Raw genomic sequence first — 16,761 nt, forward strand, 5'->3', positions numbered from 1 at the left:
TGGGGGCATACTGGGGGTGAGGGGTGGGGCCGTGGATCAGAGCCACTCGTCCTTTATACTTAAGTCATAACCCAGGACACTTGGGCATACATGCCTACTTACATCAAATGCTTGGCAAGATTTTGAACATCTGAGCATCTGACCATTTTCCTTCATATTCCCTACAGGCTGCTTGAGCATCTTCACAACATATAGCAGGCTTCCCAGAGAGTGAGTGATCCTAGAGAGAGCTAGGTGGAAGCTGTCCTTTTTATGTCCTAGCCTCAGAAATCATGTAGCAGCACTTCTGCCATATTCTGTTTGTCAGGAGACAGTCTCTAAGTTAGGTCCACCTACAAGGGAAGTGGAATTAAGCTTCACCTTTTGAAGGGGAGGCATGTCAAAGAATTTGTGGACATATTTTAAAGCCACCACAGTATGCACAGCTCTGTCTTATTCATTTTCATGTTTACATTATGTTCCATAATATGGATATACCCTAGTTTCCTTAAACATGCCCCAATTAGTGGGTATTTTTACTCTTCTAAACAGTGCTGCAGTGAACATACATATACATCTTCAGCTAGAATTTAGTAGATTCCTAGAAGTGGGATTGTTGGGTTTTGAGGACCCAAGGGATTGATCTCTTATAACTAAAGAACCTGAATGAGTGCAAATATGTTTTGCTTTTCATCTGTGCTCTGGGTAGATTGTTCAGAAAAGTATTGGAGTTAGTCATTGCATGTAGTCAGACTCATAGAAACACAAAACATGTTAAAACATAGCTCTAAAAATTAAAAAAAGTTTAAATACTATGAGAAATGAATTGGAGCTATAGATGTCGACATGAAATTCATAAACATAATATTGAGTGAAGAAAGCAAATAACAAAATATGTTTTACATGATACTAGTTATATAAAATTTAAACATATGAAAAGCAGTATTATGTTGCTTAGAAATACTGTGAAGTAAAAACAGAAAGAAATGTATGAGAATGATAAACCCTAAATTTGGGATAGTGGTTACTCTGAGAGGAATGTACTTGAGGAGAGGCACATCTTTTGGGGATTTCTTAATTGGCAAAGTTTTATTTCTTAATCAGGATGGTGAGAACACAGATGTTTGTATTATTTTTTGTACCTTTTTGTATGTCTTTAGTATTGCTTAATAAAAATTATGAGGCTCTTAGAAAAATGTGTACATTTGTTTACTGATGGTTATTCTAGTGCAGTGAAGATAGTCAGTGGTAAAATGAATACCTAATCAATACCTACAGTTAACACCAGATATGGTAAACTCTAAAATTCAGATGGATTTTCATCAGGAAACAATGAACTAACTAGTGACAAGAGCACCAGGTTCAGAGGAGTCCAAAGATCTATGTTAAGGTGTACTTCATCACCACATCTAACAGTAGTTTACTTAACCTTCTGGGTATTTACTTAACTTTCTGTTTTCTCATCTGTAAATCGAGGGGAGCAAACCCACCTGTCTTAGTGCTATTACATAGGTCACATGAAATTTTTTAAAAATCAAGAACATGAAAAGCACCTAGCACGGGGACTGGCACACAGCAAATGTTCACTGTTTTCTTCCTGCTTCCATAGATTACTGCCATCTTGACTCTGGTACCATTTCTAACATTAAGCAAGTGCTTATTTTTAGTAATTGCAAAGTTTGCATTTTTTCATTTGTCTTGCAAGAAAAAATGTTCAGTATTAAATATTAAATCTTCTAGTGCCTTTACACAATGAATTAAAATTACTAGTGGGTACTAAACTGTATAGTTGTCATCTGTAGGGATTTCTTTTGTGCTGACATTCGAGCAGACTGTTTTTTCGCTGACTGAGTATTTCTTTGTTGTGGTGTGTTGGAGCTTGTTAATGACCAGATTCTTATGTGGCAGCTGCACATCACACACGCTTATTCTCCACGCTTACACCATAAATCTTCTGTAAGTGAGTGGCAGCACCACCTGCACAGCCTTTTGAGAGTGCAAATAGAGCTGTAATAATGGTATTTCACAATATTTCAGACATGTTTTCTCACACATTTTATCCCTGCTCTGACAACGAAATGATATTTCTGGGTGTGAGAAGTCTTTGTTACTATTTTATGTGAATTTTACCATGGAGACTGGCTGGTAGTATTTCTCGTGTGCAGGTTTGTAGAACATGGAACATCAAGAATATTTAGTACATACTCAGCTGAGGTTTATGAAATACTTGGAGTAATTCTGAGAGTGTTTATGTTGTTACTTTTTCTACCTAAGATATATGTATTCACGAGTTTTATCATTCTTAGCCAGCAGCATGTTAAAGCTAATGTTGGAGTGATGACACATTCACTCATCCTTCCCAACCAAAGCTTTTCGACTTGGTGGCACTACTCTTTGTGACTAGCAGCCTAATAGTGATTAAGTGCAGGGAATCTTGAACCAAAATGCGCAAGTTCAAATCTTGGCTGTTTTCCTTACTTGACTCTGGGCAAGTTATTCAACCTCTGTGTGCCTTAGTTTCATCTGTAAAATGGGGATGACAGTAACATCTGCCTCCTAGGGTTGTTATGAAAATTGTTAATGTTTATTAAATATTTAGAATGGTATTTGACCCAGAATGAACATTCTGTGTTCATTAAATAAACGCTGGTGGGGCAGATACCTGTGGAGCACACAGTGCTGAGCTTTTGTCAGCTCATTCCAGGTCAGATCTATTTACTGTCCTTGCAATCAAATTAGTTATAGGAGCCAATAAGGACCGTGAGGAATATAGAGGGTTAGTAATGATGCTTTTCCTTTGGCGAAAGCTAACCTGAAGCCTGGGGGTAAGGGAGCCTGTCAGTGCAGTCCCTAAGCACCGCTTCTCAGGACAGAGAGCAGGGTGCAAGGATGGGGAGGGGATCTGGAAGAACAAACAGTTTCTAAGTCAGTGTCTTAGTGCATATTTTTTTACGGTGCATATATGTAATGCATATATTTGTGCATATTTACATATTAAAAAAATCATTTTTTCCCATTACCATCTAATACATTTTCTAAGTTTCTGCAGAAAGAAATTCGGCCTCAGCATGTAACTGGAATGGAAAATAAAAATTCTCACAGTTGCTTGAAGTGTATTTCCAGCATTATTAATATTTCAGGACATTAAGGGAGAAGCAGTTTATTCCCTACCTAATTCAGAAAAGCCATTCCAAGCATCCTAGCAAATGTTGAAGAAATGATGGATAGAATTGATAATGCTACCTCCTAAGTAGAAATGCAGGCAAAACCACCCCCAATCTTAATACTAAATGTTTCTAATCCATACCAATAATTTCTGTTTATAAATAGATCAATTGAATTCTCCTTTTTAGATTAGTAAATTTATTCTTAAATCAGCCATCTTGGGTAGAGACCCATTGAGCTTGCTCTAATATTCCCCTCTTCAAGGGTAGGTACTGCTGGTGTGGAATTGGTGTGGAATATATTGAATAAGAAAAGTAGTTTAAAGAATGCTTAAAAGGAGAGCATTGTCTGACAGTCTGGACCCACAGTTGCCGTAAGGAGTTTAATTGCCTAAGAGCTGCTGGAGGAGGACACTTTTGTAATTCTTTTGGCGATTTGTTGCTAGAGAATCATTGAACCCCCACCCCCCCAGCATCTCTTGCCTCTCACCATTGGATTAATTCTGTGGCCTTATACACAAGGTTTTAACCTTGGTTTGACAGTTGATGTTGGTAGCCAATTAGTAATTATTCAGGACGTGAGGAAACATGGCACTTACTAAATTAAAAAGTCTATTGGAATATTTTTGTAGCCTCCAAAAAAACACCCAAGTATGCTCAGTAAATTCATATAGGAGAACTTTAGCCTGCCTGTGGTTGAGGGCCAATTCCATTTGCCTTTTGAACCTTTGGATTTAGTGAGAAGTTGCTAATCCTGTCTCCCACTTGACAGCTAGAAAGTATACTTTTCCCAGATTTACAAAGCAAGGTCAATTTTACCCAAAACTCTGTGTGGTAAGCAGAATATTAAGATGAGCTCCAGTGACTTTCAACTTTGTATAATTCCCTTCCATGTGAATATGATGAGATATCTTTCTTATGATTATGTTATCTTACATGGTAAGAGGGATTTTGCAGATGTAATTAAGGTTACTAATCAGTTGACCTTAAGGTAAAGAGATTATCCACATGAGCCTACCATTAATAGATGAGCCTTTGAAAAGCAAAGAGAGGCTGGCTGATTAACTCAGTTTGTTAGAGTGCAGCCTTATAACCACAAGGTCACCGGTTCAGATTCCCATTCTGGCCACCCCCAATCGTAAAAGCAAAGAGTTTTCTTTGGCTGGTGGGAGAAGGGAAGGAGGAGAGATTTGAAGCTTGAGAAGGACTGGACAAGCTGTGGCCAGAATGGGGACCTCAGACCTACAAACTCAAAGACACAGGTACTGCCAGCAACCTGAGTGAGTTTAGAAGCAGAATCTTTCCCAGAGCCTCCAGGTAAGAGCACAGCCCAGTGAACACCCAGCGAACACCTTGATTCCAGCCTTTGTGAACCCAGCTGAGCCCATTTGTACTTCTGACTCGCATAACTGTGAACTAATAAATGGTGGAGTTTTAAGCCATTAAGTTTATGGTAATTGGTTACATAGCAATAGGCAAGTAATACACTCTGAATTCCAAGCTGTTCTTAGACAAAGCACTGGATCTAAAAACTTTCCTTCATATTAAACTCATGTTTATTAAGCTTAAGCCCAATAGATCTCCCAGGGAAGACATCCCAACTCCACAGTTACTCCAAAGGGAGGCAGTCATCCTTTCTAACTTATTTACCCTTTCAGTTCTACAGGGGTAGTTGTTTTTGGATCACTGTGTATCTCATTTTTAGAAAGGGCAACCTTTTATTTTACCTAATTTATAGATCTTTTAGTTTTACTAACGATTCCATCTAAAATAAATGCCTGTTTTTTAACAGGCCTGGGCCTTTTCAAATAAATGTTTTACTCCAAGAGTTGACAGATAACAAGCATTATTATTCCTGTCTCTTCTACTCTTGTCACCTTCACCACCTCTTGGAAAAACTCTGTCAGGAACAATACAGAATGTTTACAGATTATATTGGTTTTTTTTAGCCTTTGACTCTCGCTAGCAATGAGGTTATGGGCTATGCTGCCTGAGGGAGCATTCAGAAAAACAAAAATCTGTTTCTTAGTACTAATGCAAGAGCCAGAACTGGACAGTGTCTCTTCTTGATGGTTCAGACAATCTGCAGTCGAGTAAAATAGGCATACCTTTTTCCTCATCTTCACCTTCACCCTCTTTCCGTTTAAATTGTTTCTTCATAATTTTGTACCTTTAGGAGGAATTAAATGCATGCCTGCCTTCCTGTTAGGATAAACAGAGAGGTAAGCACTCTCTTGGAGGTAGATGGCATCTTTTATCTTTGTTATTCGGGAGTGTTCGTAATATATTGCTGGTTCTGCCAGAATGAACAAAGAAATGGTTTTAAAATCAAAATTATTTTTTATTTTAACATATACACCTGGTAGATGCTTTCTGGTTTATACATTGGCTTATTATAACTAATAATCCTATACAGCAGTGTTTCCTCAACCCTGGCAGTACATTAGAATCACCTAAGATCCATCCCAGACCAGTTATAAATAAGAATATCAGGGGGTGGGATCTGACATAGTTATTTTTCAGAAGCTCCCTAGGTGACAAGTGAGCAGCTGGGTTGAGAACCACCGCCATACAGTAAGTCTCCCATTTAGAGTCGTAGAACTACATCTTGGAATTAGCTTATCTTGGAGAGAATACTAGGGAGTTATATTTCTATAAGCTACATGTGCTACTTTACCAAGAAAAAAAGCTTATGGCCAAAGTGAGTATTTTCTAGACTAAAATTATTGTAGTAATGCTTATAGTGCAGAACCACAAGTTCTTCTGTTAGAGAAGACTCTGGTAGTGTGTAATTTTTATGTTTGATTCTTACAGAGACCTTTATAAACTATTAACACTTAAATAAACAGACCAACAAACTATATTAGGACTTGGCAAACTTTTTCAGTGAAGCACTAGATAGTAAATCTTTTTCGCTTTGGGGGCAATATGGTCTCTTTTGTAACTATGCTTAATTCAGTCTTTGCGGTACAAAAGCAACCATAGACAATATGTAAAAGAATGAATGTGGCTGTGTTCCAGTAAAACTTTATTTAACAGGTGGTGGGTTGAATTTGGCCTACGAGCTGTATAGTTTGTCAGCCCTAGTCTGTGTGATCTTTGAATATTGGATTAAACCCCTCTAAAATGCAGCATGCAGTTGCTTCCTTATATCACGGGAGTGCTTGAGTGCCTCCGGGGGACTTGAAGTCTTTATTAAGAGAATTGTATTATCTGTGTCATTGCCCCTCTGTTGAATCTCCGTGTCTAGAACACCCGACACATAGTAAGCTTCTAGTAAATATCTGTTGAATTAATGCACATAGCACACTTCAGGTAAATTGGGCTTCTTAACCATTCTCAGAACTCTACCCTGCACATCTGCATCCTTGTACAGTTTCCCCCCACCAAAAATAACTGTTTTTCTTCATCTCATTGTTTTCATGTTTTCCAATCCAAGACCAGTTTGAAAGTCACCTTCCCCATTCTCTTCTCCTTTCAAACTTTGGTAACTTGTTTCTATTCTAACTGCATCTATTCTATCTTGTACAAAATATCATCTCATATTTGAACAAAAAAATGAGCATGTCTGATATTCCATACTGGGTTGAAAGCTTCTTAGATTTGTTTTGTTTTCATATCTCTTCTAATACTTGGCATTGTGTCTTATGTAAAACAAGCAACCAGTAAATATATAAATGTTATTGTATAATAGTATAAATGTTTAATTTATAGAATTAAATGCTTGCTGAATTTAATTGACCACATTTTGTTCATTCATTTAGAGCTTACCATAAATATTCTGATTTGTGTTGTCTTTCCCCTCCACTAGATCACGTACTTGAGGACAGGGAGCGTGTATTTCTCTTTATATCTCAGTGCCTGACATGTAGTAAGGTGCTCAATGTTTAATGAATGAAAGATTCCAGGATTGAATGTATGAATGAGTGAATGAACTTTTTTAGTACAATGTATACTTTAATTTTTAGAATAGTGAACAATGAAAGCTTAGAAATCTATAGACTTGAATGCATGAGCTTTTAATTGACCTTTTCCAGATAGAAGAACCATCCTGAGATGCTTTTTCCAATAGAGTTTTGACAAAGCAAGGTGTTTCCAGGTTCCTTCTCTTGGTATGGATTAGCATGTGCCTTAAAGGAAGCTTCTGAAAGTAGACTTTTCACATTTAAGAGAGATACAACCTTCAAAAGTTCTTAAGTTTTCCCCAAGTGGAAACATTTGTATGAGTTCCTGGAAGGGAAGGAAGCTTTCTACACTTATCCTCACACCAAAAGTTCATTTTACCTTTCTTCCTTTCTAATATATGCATTTAATATACATTTCTCTCTAAGCATGGCTTGAGTTGCATCCCACAGGTTTAGATGTTATAGGTTCCTTATCCAAATATTTTAAAATTTATATTGTAATTTTTTACTTTATTGGTAATTAGAAAGTATATTACTTATTTTCTAATCCTTTGCGAATTTGCTTGTTATCTTTTTAGTGTTTATTTTAGCTTAAATTCATGTGGTCAAAATATGTACTCTATATTCTTTCAATCCTTGAAATTTATTGAGACTTGTTTTATGATGAGGTTTAGGTCCATTTTGGTAAATGTACCATATGCTTTTGAAAAGTATGTGAGTTCTGTAGTTTTTAAGAACAATGTTTTGTATGTCAGTTAAGTCTAATTTGTTTAGAACTTCTAAATTCTCCTTGAGAAATTTTTTTTGGTCTGCTTATTCGTTTGCTTAGAGCTATTGATAAAATTCCAACTCCTTATTGGGTCTATCAATTTTTGTTTTATGTATTTCTCATATATGAAATATATCTTCCTGCTAGATTGATACTTTTATGACATGTCCTTTCTTTCAATAAAATTTCTGCTGATGCTTTTTGACTTAAAGACTATTGCGTATGGTACTATTAGAGTTTTATCACATTTTTTTCTGGTTAGTAGTTACATGGTATAAATTTTTCTGTAGTTTTTCTTTCAATATTTTCAGCTTTTCTGTGTCTTATATTTAAGATTATTACTTATAAACAGTTTACAGTTTTTTAATCCAGTTTGATAATCTTTGTTTTTTAAGTGACCTGTTTAGTCCATTTACTTTTAATGTACCTTTAATGTGATTTCTAGGCTGGGCCTTGAATATGAGTAGAATTTCACTAGGTTGAGAATGGGTGGAAGGCAGTCAGGCAGAGGAAGTAACATAATAAAACCACAGAAACATAGAAATGAACTGCATGTCAGGGGAAAGGTGGGTAGATAGATCATCCTGCTGGGGCAGAAGGGAGTGGCAGATGATTAGGCAGCAGAGGGAGACTGAGGCCTTGTCTGTTATGGTGAAGAGCCTATACACCTCCTGGATATCTCCCCTAGTGCCTTGCACAGTTTGGAGCATATGCTAGAAATGATCAAGTTTTCCCACAACTGTGCTTAGCACTTTGGTAGAATAAAACGAACATGTAAGATGTAGTACTTGCAGTTAATAACTAGTTAATTTCATTGAAAAGATAAGATCTGGGAAAACACTGTTCCTCTACATTCATACACTTCTGGTGCCAGATGTGTGGGGTTTTTCTCACACTGACCTGTTCTCCCAAATAAGCTGGGTATCCTACAATTCAATTCTGGTACCGTCTACCTGGAGTTAGCATCAGGTCCCGCAAGTGAAGGGCTCAGCTTCAGAAGACTATCTTCACTTCAGATGCCAATTGCAAGTCCAGCTCCTGTACTTGCCATGGCCAGCTATAAATCAGCGTTACATAATTTGCTAGAATGGCTCACAGAACTCAGGGAAACACTTAACATTTACTGGTTTATTATAAAGAATACAACTCAGAAACAGCCAAATGGAAGCGATGCATAGGGCAAGGTATTTGCTTCCCTGCCCTCTTGGAGCACTGCCTTCCTAGCACCTTGCTGTGTTCACAAGCCTGGAGCTCAAATCTCTGTTCAAGAGTTTTTATAGAGCTTAATTTCTATCCACCCTTTCTTGGAAGAAACTTAATACTTGGTCTTTCTGATGAGGAGCCCCTCCTGAGGTCATCTACGGTCCCCACCCTAAGTCACCACACTAGCATAAATTCAGGTGTGAGCCAGAAGGGCTTCCTGTGAATAACAAGACACTCCTATCACTTAGGAAATTCTAAGGGTTTTTTAGGAGCTTCTGTGCCAGGATTCAGGGACAAAGACCAGCTAAATTTTGTATTATACCACATAAGATATATTAAATTTTAAAGGAATAATAATACACAATTAAGAATTCAGAAAAACAAAAAATAGGTATTCAATAAAAAGGGAGCTGCATGGGACGGAGGTGAAATTGGAATGCCGTACTGGAACTGTATTGTTTCCTTACCTTCCTTACTAGACAGCGAACTCCTTGCAGGTAAAGACTGTATCTTTTCTGTATCTGCAGAGCCTCCTAGCCTAGTTCTTGGCATGGAGTAGGTACTGAACAAATGTTTGGAAAGTCCTGAGGGAGGCATGAGCTGCCAGCCTAGCAGGAGTGTGTTGGGGAGGATTAGCAGATACAGTGAGCAAAGACGGGAGGAGGAGAGGCTTGGAGGGTTTTGAGCAGGAATAAAGAGAAGGTATCAGTCTTGTCTAATGCCCTTGTGACTGTGATTCATGCTTTTTTTGTAATTAGCAGGGGTTAGTAATCGTGGGTTGAATCTAGAATAGAATGGTAATGGAGTAGAAAGGGCAAGACCTATGGCAAAAGTGTAACAAAGCCTGGACAGTGTCTACATAGCCCAGACTTATCTCTTGGCAGTATGACTGCCCTGACAAGCCACGCTACTTTCTGACCCTCCCTGCTCAGTTTCTCTCCATATACCTCTGGGAATGAACAATCACCCTTCTGACTGGATTTCCTTAACTGGACTGCTTCTCACAGTTGTTAGAAAGTTCTCATTGTCCTTGAGACAGGCTATTGATTTGAATGAAGATGCCTCTTTCAGTTCTTGCCAGAGTAAACAAACATCCTGTTTATATTAAATAGAATATTGAAGTAGAGTGAATGATAGTGTAACTAAAATGTGGAAATAAAATTTACTGCACATATACTGTCACTTATTTAAGAGACCCTAATTGTTATTTTTCTGTGATCATATATATGTGGTTGTCTTCCCTTTTGAAATTTTAGTTTTTGAATTTAGAAATTTTAGGAATTCAGAAAATATATTTGATTTTTAGAAAATGCACAGTTCTTTATGATGGTGAGACTTTTTAAAAGCCCAGTTTTCTCTTAGATTCTTTTTTCAAACCTAGATTTTTCTGCTTTTTTTTTTTTTTTCCTTAAGAGATTTTTAAAATCTAATTGATTTTCAATTCTGTGGATTTTTGATCCTTAGGTAATTTGAATTCAGAAGAATGTTTAGAATGAGTCTGTTGGCTCTGTTCAATGAGGAAAGCCTTCTTAGCTTTCTAAATAATATTTCTGGGGTTACATGGATAGTTGATAGAGTAATGTTGTGAAATATTATTCTGTAGGAAAGAGGTTCTGAAGGTTTTCAGTTTTTAAAAATTTCCAGAAAACCACACAGGAGTATTCTTTAATTCACTCAAACTGCAGACCATGCTTAGAGTCACAGACCCCTAAAAATAACTCTGCCACCAGAAATTTGTGGTCCATGTCTTAAATAGCTCAATATTCTTGACAACCATAATAGGAAATGAAAAGCTGCTACTGTCCCGTTTAAAAATAACTAGGAGATTTTTAAAAATTGGGTGTGTATTTTCAACTCTGGTTTAAGTGTATATTTGATGCCCTGATGAAAACAAATGTCACCCTTAATTTTGAAATATTTAGATTAAAGGAAAAAAAATGGCACTTAGTTATTTTTGGACTCAAGGTTATAGGAATAAGGAAAGTTACTTGAACACATCAGAGTTAAACAGATAGTTGGAATAAATCCAGACTTTGATGAGTACTTTTATATGGTGCTAGAGAACAACAGACTGCTTCATAGTGTCCTTGGCCTTGTTGCAATAAAAAGGTGGCTAGCTGATGTTAATAGAGAAAGTCCTGGGCATTACTTTTTTCTTTTTGGCTCTTTGCATTGATAAACTGAAAATACCCCCAATAGCATCCTCTTCTGTAGGATTTTAGTCAGCTGGCAGTTATGGTAACAATGGTAAATGGGGGATCTGACAGTTCCTACTGTTCAGCCTCCGATAGGGAACTTCACAATGCAGCTCTGTAGGGGAGTTACATTTAATGAAACTAATGATTTAAAAAAAACAAAAAAAAAAAACCTCATTGAGTACTTCTGCCATAGTAGGCACTGTGCTAAATACTCAACATAGATTATCTCAGTTAATTCTCCTAAACCCTTGTAATATCTCTAATTTATAGATGAGGACGGATAGTGAATCTCAGAGATGTCGGGTAAGTTGCCTAAGGTACCCCAGCAAGTAAATGGTTGAGTTGATCCAGAGCTTGAGCTTGTACCCACCATGCCTAGAAAACATCACCAGGCTTGGTAAAGGGAACAGCTCATTAAGTGGAAGCTCTAATTCTATCATAGAAGAGTTGGGCACAAGGAATAGTTTTACCATGAAACAGAAATTGAGAACTGATTGGACTGTTTGAATATTTTTATGGCAGTGTCAAAACGTCACTCATATCCATATGTATGTTCTTTGTCGTTGTCTTTCATCACGGGCCAAACACTGCTGCTGCTGGGAAGGAAGGTGCGTGGATACTATTATTATAGCCCTTCACTTCATTTTCCCTGTATTTGTTAGTTGAAACCAGGAGTTAAGATTGGGAAATTCTTAAATCTCTGATTAAAATCTGTAGATAATCTTGCTTGCTTTAAACAAGTTTTGAGAGTGGTTTGACAAGTATTTACTGACTTAATTCATCTTACAGTGATTAGTTTCAAAGATATGTAAAAGGAACCAGCTCAGCACAACCACTCATGCGAGTTGTGCAGAGACACATTTGGTTATAAATGGAAATCAATTTTGAAGCTTAGTCTGTCAGTTTGCCAGGACTGCCATAGTGAAGTACCACTAATTGGGTGGCTTAAACGACAGAAAGTTCTTGTTTCACAGTTCTGGAGGCTAGAGTCAGAAATCAAGGTGTCAGCAGGGTTGCTTCCTTCTGAAGGAACAAAGAGAGAGAGAGACAGAGTCTGTTCCATGCCTCTCTCCTAGCTTCTGGTGGTTTGTTGGCAATCTTTGGCGTTCCTTGGCTTGTAGCAGCATCACCGTGATTTCTGCCTTCATCTTCACATGGTGTTCTCCCTGTGTGTGTGTTCAAAATTCTGAGGTACTGGGGGTTAAGACTTTAATGTATGAATTTCGGTGGCACAGTTCAACCCTTAACAACAAGCATGGACAACTGTGTGTCACATATACCCTTTCCCTGGTGGCTCAACCTTCTTACCTGTACTAGCTGAGCTGTTAGAGACAGTGTGTCCAGTTTAGTAAATAAGTTCTTTTTAGTAGGGTACAGCTCCTGCTCAGAATAATACCAAAATAATGGAACTCTACAGTGATTTGAAATTGCAATTCCTGCCCTCTGCCAGCCCAGGCCCGCTTCAGGCTTAGAAGCCTGCAGGGGAAAGTTGACATTGTTGGCTTCCTTCTTTGTTCTACCTCTTCTCCCCCTCACTTCTGCTCTTTATGACCCTTACAGAGGCAGGCCTAGAGAGGCTTAAGGAAAAAAAGCCAGTTGGTCGATGGCTGGACTGTTTTCACCTGGCATAGGTACCCTCTGGATTGCAGATGTGTGGCTCTCTTTGGTAGGTTCCTAGGAGATCCTCCTACTGAGGCCTCCCCTCCCGTTCAGCTCCCTTGATAACAGCAGGGCCTCTCTTCCAGCTGGCCCTCACTACATTCTCTTAGCCCTAGTTTTTGGTGCTCCACCCCTCTGCTGGTTATCTCAACCCCTCTAGACTGTGCTTTCTTAGGAAGCTAGCTTTAAAGGCAACCCTGTGACAGCCATTTTCCATGGGGTCTAATTTGGTTCATGGGAAACAAGAACCTTTGCTGTCACTGGAGGTAGAGTCTACTCCCAGTGCAGGCTTTTAAAGTCCGCTGATAGGTACATGGTGTTCAGCCACAGCATCTCACCTTTAGACATACTTTTCAGGCTTGAGTCAAATCCTAATCTCTGTGTCCATCTAAGTCCAGGAGATACTTGTCCATCTCTTCAGGTAGTTCCCTGGAAGCCTTTCCAGCTTGCTATGGAGTGAGGAATAGCATTCTCCTCTTTCCCCCAGAGGCAGAGGTGGAAGTGGGTACAAGGAACCCACAGCAGACTGACACTCTCCAGCAGCAGTACCCTCTTTGTGCCTTTTCAGCCTCAGCTTCTCAGAGGCTGGAAGACACTGAGTGGCTAAGATGGGCAGAGTCAGATAGGAGTTCATCCTTTGCAAGTCCTGCGTGGATGATCTGTTTTGCTAACATCTCTATGCAGTTGTGAACTGTGCTACTCCCTGGAGGCACCAGTCAATATCTGAACAATTAAGAGAGAAGGAAGGCCAGACTTGGGGATGGTATCATTTGTAGAGGAAAACAAATGATGGTTTACTTGTATTACAGAACCAAGAGTGTTGGGTCATTGGATATGAGTTCCTAACCTTGAAGAGTGCATCCTTGCATTGAAGTTTGCACATTTAAACATCATAAAACAGTTTAGTACATAACTTCTTTTGCCTCTTTTGTCAATTTGTAGAAATTTTCAGCTACATGGGGTTTTTTTGTTTGTTTTTTAAACAAATTTGGATTTTCTTAGTGGAGAACTAACCTATAACAGCTCTGCCATTTTTGCCCATATGACTTTGTACAGTAGCTCTGAAGAATGTCTTATTATGGAGGAGGTGGGAGGCAGGCTCTGTGTGTTGAATTGAAAAGCAACATTGGGTTCATTGTTTTACTCTGCAAAAAGATCATCCTGTTCTAAAGATATGATTTAAATGCTGGTTCCTTGCTGTATTCATTACAATAGAATTCATTCAGCAGTTTAAACTTAAAAGATGATTATTTTAATGCTGAAATGTGTTATTTATATCTCTTCATAGAGCATTCAAAATTGGACAATAAAAGATTGGTTCAAGTTCACAGAATTTGTATCATCTACTTGGATAATTTGTCTATTGGCCTTTTTAAAAAATAAGTAATACTCAGTGGAAGAGACCACACAGAAGAGAGAAACAAAGTTGAGAGAAAGTAGTAAGGATTTGAGTAGTAAAAGCTGATAATGCCGATAAACAGAACTATTAAAAACAGCGTGTGTATAGTTAAGTCAAGAATAAATATTGAAATCTTTTAAGTCCAAAATAGTTGTGGAAGACAGGATGAAAATATATGAAATAATCACTTTTGGTGCTTGATGGCCACAGGGTTCAGGGCTGCTCTCACTGGGGGAAAGCAGAAAGCAGGCCAGTGGTTAATTCTTTCTACTTTTAGTATTTGGACATAAAAAGGAAAATGGAAGTATGGATACAGATGCATAGGAAACCAGTAAACCTGAGAATAAACTATAAACCTGAAAATAAACTTGGACAGATAGGAAACAAATACAGAAATGAATTATATCATATTAAAGGGGCAAAGATATATTAAAAGTCTTCATGCCCTAGTTAGTATTTTGTAAATTATAGTAACTGAAGTATCTGTAGTTGTAAATGTTAGTTAAGTTGTGTAGTTCCAAAGAAGATACAGTAAGAAACAATGTTATTAACACAGAAATGTTTGCTTTTCGTGATATGGCCTATTTTATAAAAACAAACAAACAAACAAAAAACGGAAACCTTTACTGAATGAGAAACAAAAAAAATAGACTTGTTTTTACAAGTTTGTTTTAAGGAGTACTGACATGATAGCATCTATTCCTTTTTGTGTACCAAAAATTAAAAACTCAGCTTCAGGTATGAGGTGCAAGGTGTTTAAGTTGTTTATTTTAAATCATCACTGATGATTTTCCCACATAATATTGGCTTTTGGATTTTTAAAGCTATCAGAATAGTTTTAGAAATACCTTTCCAACTGTGGAAAATTATTACTACCACTATGAAATTTCCAGCTAGCCATATTCTATGATGGTACCTCACTTCCTAATGCATTACGGGAAGTAGGTTTTACCCCCCGATACATACATCCTACTTGGGGGTTAGAAACATACAACTACTAATTGTCCTCAAAGGTCCTTGGAGAGGGATGTGACAGAGAAACTTGAACTTTAAAAACCCTTTTTATATTCATTAGTTTATTCATCCATTCAGCAAATACTTGTTGAAAGCCTATTATGTGATATAAAGTATGTTAAAATGTTTATAAATACAGATGACCAAGACACTGTCTCTGCATTGAAGGAACTCAGTCTTCTGGGTTTTATCTTTTTCATATCTTCATAAAAATTCTAACTTTGTATTTACCTAGGCCTGGTTTTTGTTGAGTATTTTCCTGGTTTGAAATATTTATTGCCGTATAGTGCAAGTATTAACGGACTAAATATCTTTCATCTTGCTGTATTTGTTAAATACCTTGCTTTATGTAATGAAAGTCACAGGGAAGTGGGATTTTATTCCCTAAATTATAAGATCCAGTTTTAATGTTTCTCAACATTCTTGCAGAGAATATGCAACACGTGCCTTTCAACCTTACAAGTGAATCTTTAAACAGCACTGTGAAACCATCAACAACTTCAGTTTCCTCAGTTTCAACGAATACGACAGTCACTGCCTCGAAAACCATACCAACATCAAAAATGGCAACACCAGGGGTCTCAACAAATACGACTTCCACCACCTTAACGTCTGTATCCAAAACAAGTGTTTCACAAAACACAACCCAGATGTCAACATCCAGGACAACCATATCCCACAATAGTTCGGTGACATCTGTTTCTTCATCAGTAACAAGTATGTATTAAAATTGACCTGCTGCAAGTAGTTGTTAAATGCCACATTTAGGTTAAGTGCTACATTTAGGTCATCATCCCATTTTGCGAAAATAGTACAGAATCTTTCTATGCCTTGATTTCCCCTCATCCCCAGTTCAGTGTTTTTACACAGAAATTCAGAAAGTTTTAATTAACAATGTTTTTAAAAGAAAGCACTAAAAAGCCTTTTTTGTTTTGTTTTGTTTACTTCTAGTCACAGCAACTATTCATTCTAAAGAAAATAAAGGATCAAAATTTGATATTGGGAGCTTTGTTGGTGGTATTGTATTAACACTGGGAGTTTTGTCTATTCTTTACATTGGGTGCAAAATGTATTATTCAAGAAGAGGCATTCAGTATAGAACCATGTAAGTTTCCTTTAATTTAATTTTAATTCACATAATAATTGTGTCTGTTTATGGGGTACAGAGTGATGGTTTGATATGTGCATACATTATGTAATGATCAAATCAGAGTGATTAGCATTTCCATGACCTGAAACATTTATCAGTTCTTTGTGGTGAGAACATTCAAGTTTCTTCTAGCTTTTTTGAAATATGTGCTGCATAACAGTGTTTCAGTCAACAAAGGACTGCATATATGACAGTGGTCCCGTAAGATTATAATACCATATTTTTACTTTACATATTTTATATATTTAGATATATTTATATATGCAAATACTTATCATTATGTTACAGTTGCCCACAGTATTCAGTACAGTAATATGCTGT

At 37.3% G+C, this 16,761-nt stretch overlaps 1 protein-coding gene across 1 annotated transcript in view; it reads left to right on the forward strand.

Moving 5' to 3' along the window:
* TMEM123 (transmembrane protein 123) overlaps positions 1 to 16,761 on the forward strand; it is a 53,347-nt gene that overhangs the window by 29,789 nt on the left and 6,797 nt on the right. Inside the window, exons 6-7 of the mRNA XM_063094834.1 lie at positions 15,720 to 16,007; positions 16,242 to 16,395. Of these exons, the coding sequence (XP_062950904.1) occupies positions 15,720 to 16,007; positions 16,242 to 16,395 (442 nt within the window). The remainder of the gene's footprint in view (positions 1 to 15,719; positions 16,008 to 16,241; positions 16,396 to 16,761) is intronic.

Source organism: Cynocephalus volans, chromosome 4 (genome assembly GCF_027409185.1).
Source record: "Cynocephalus volans isolate mCynVol1 chromosome 4, mCynVol1.pri, whole genome shotgun sequence".
NCBI classification, from domain to species: Eukaryota; Metazoa; Chordata; class Mammalia; order Dermoptera; family Cynocephalidae; genus Cynocephalus; species Cynocephalus volans.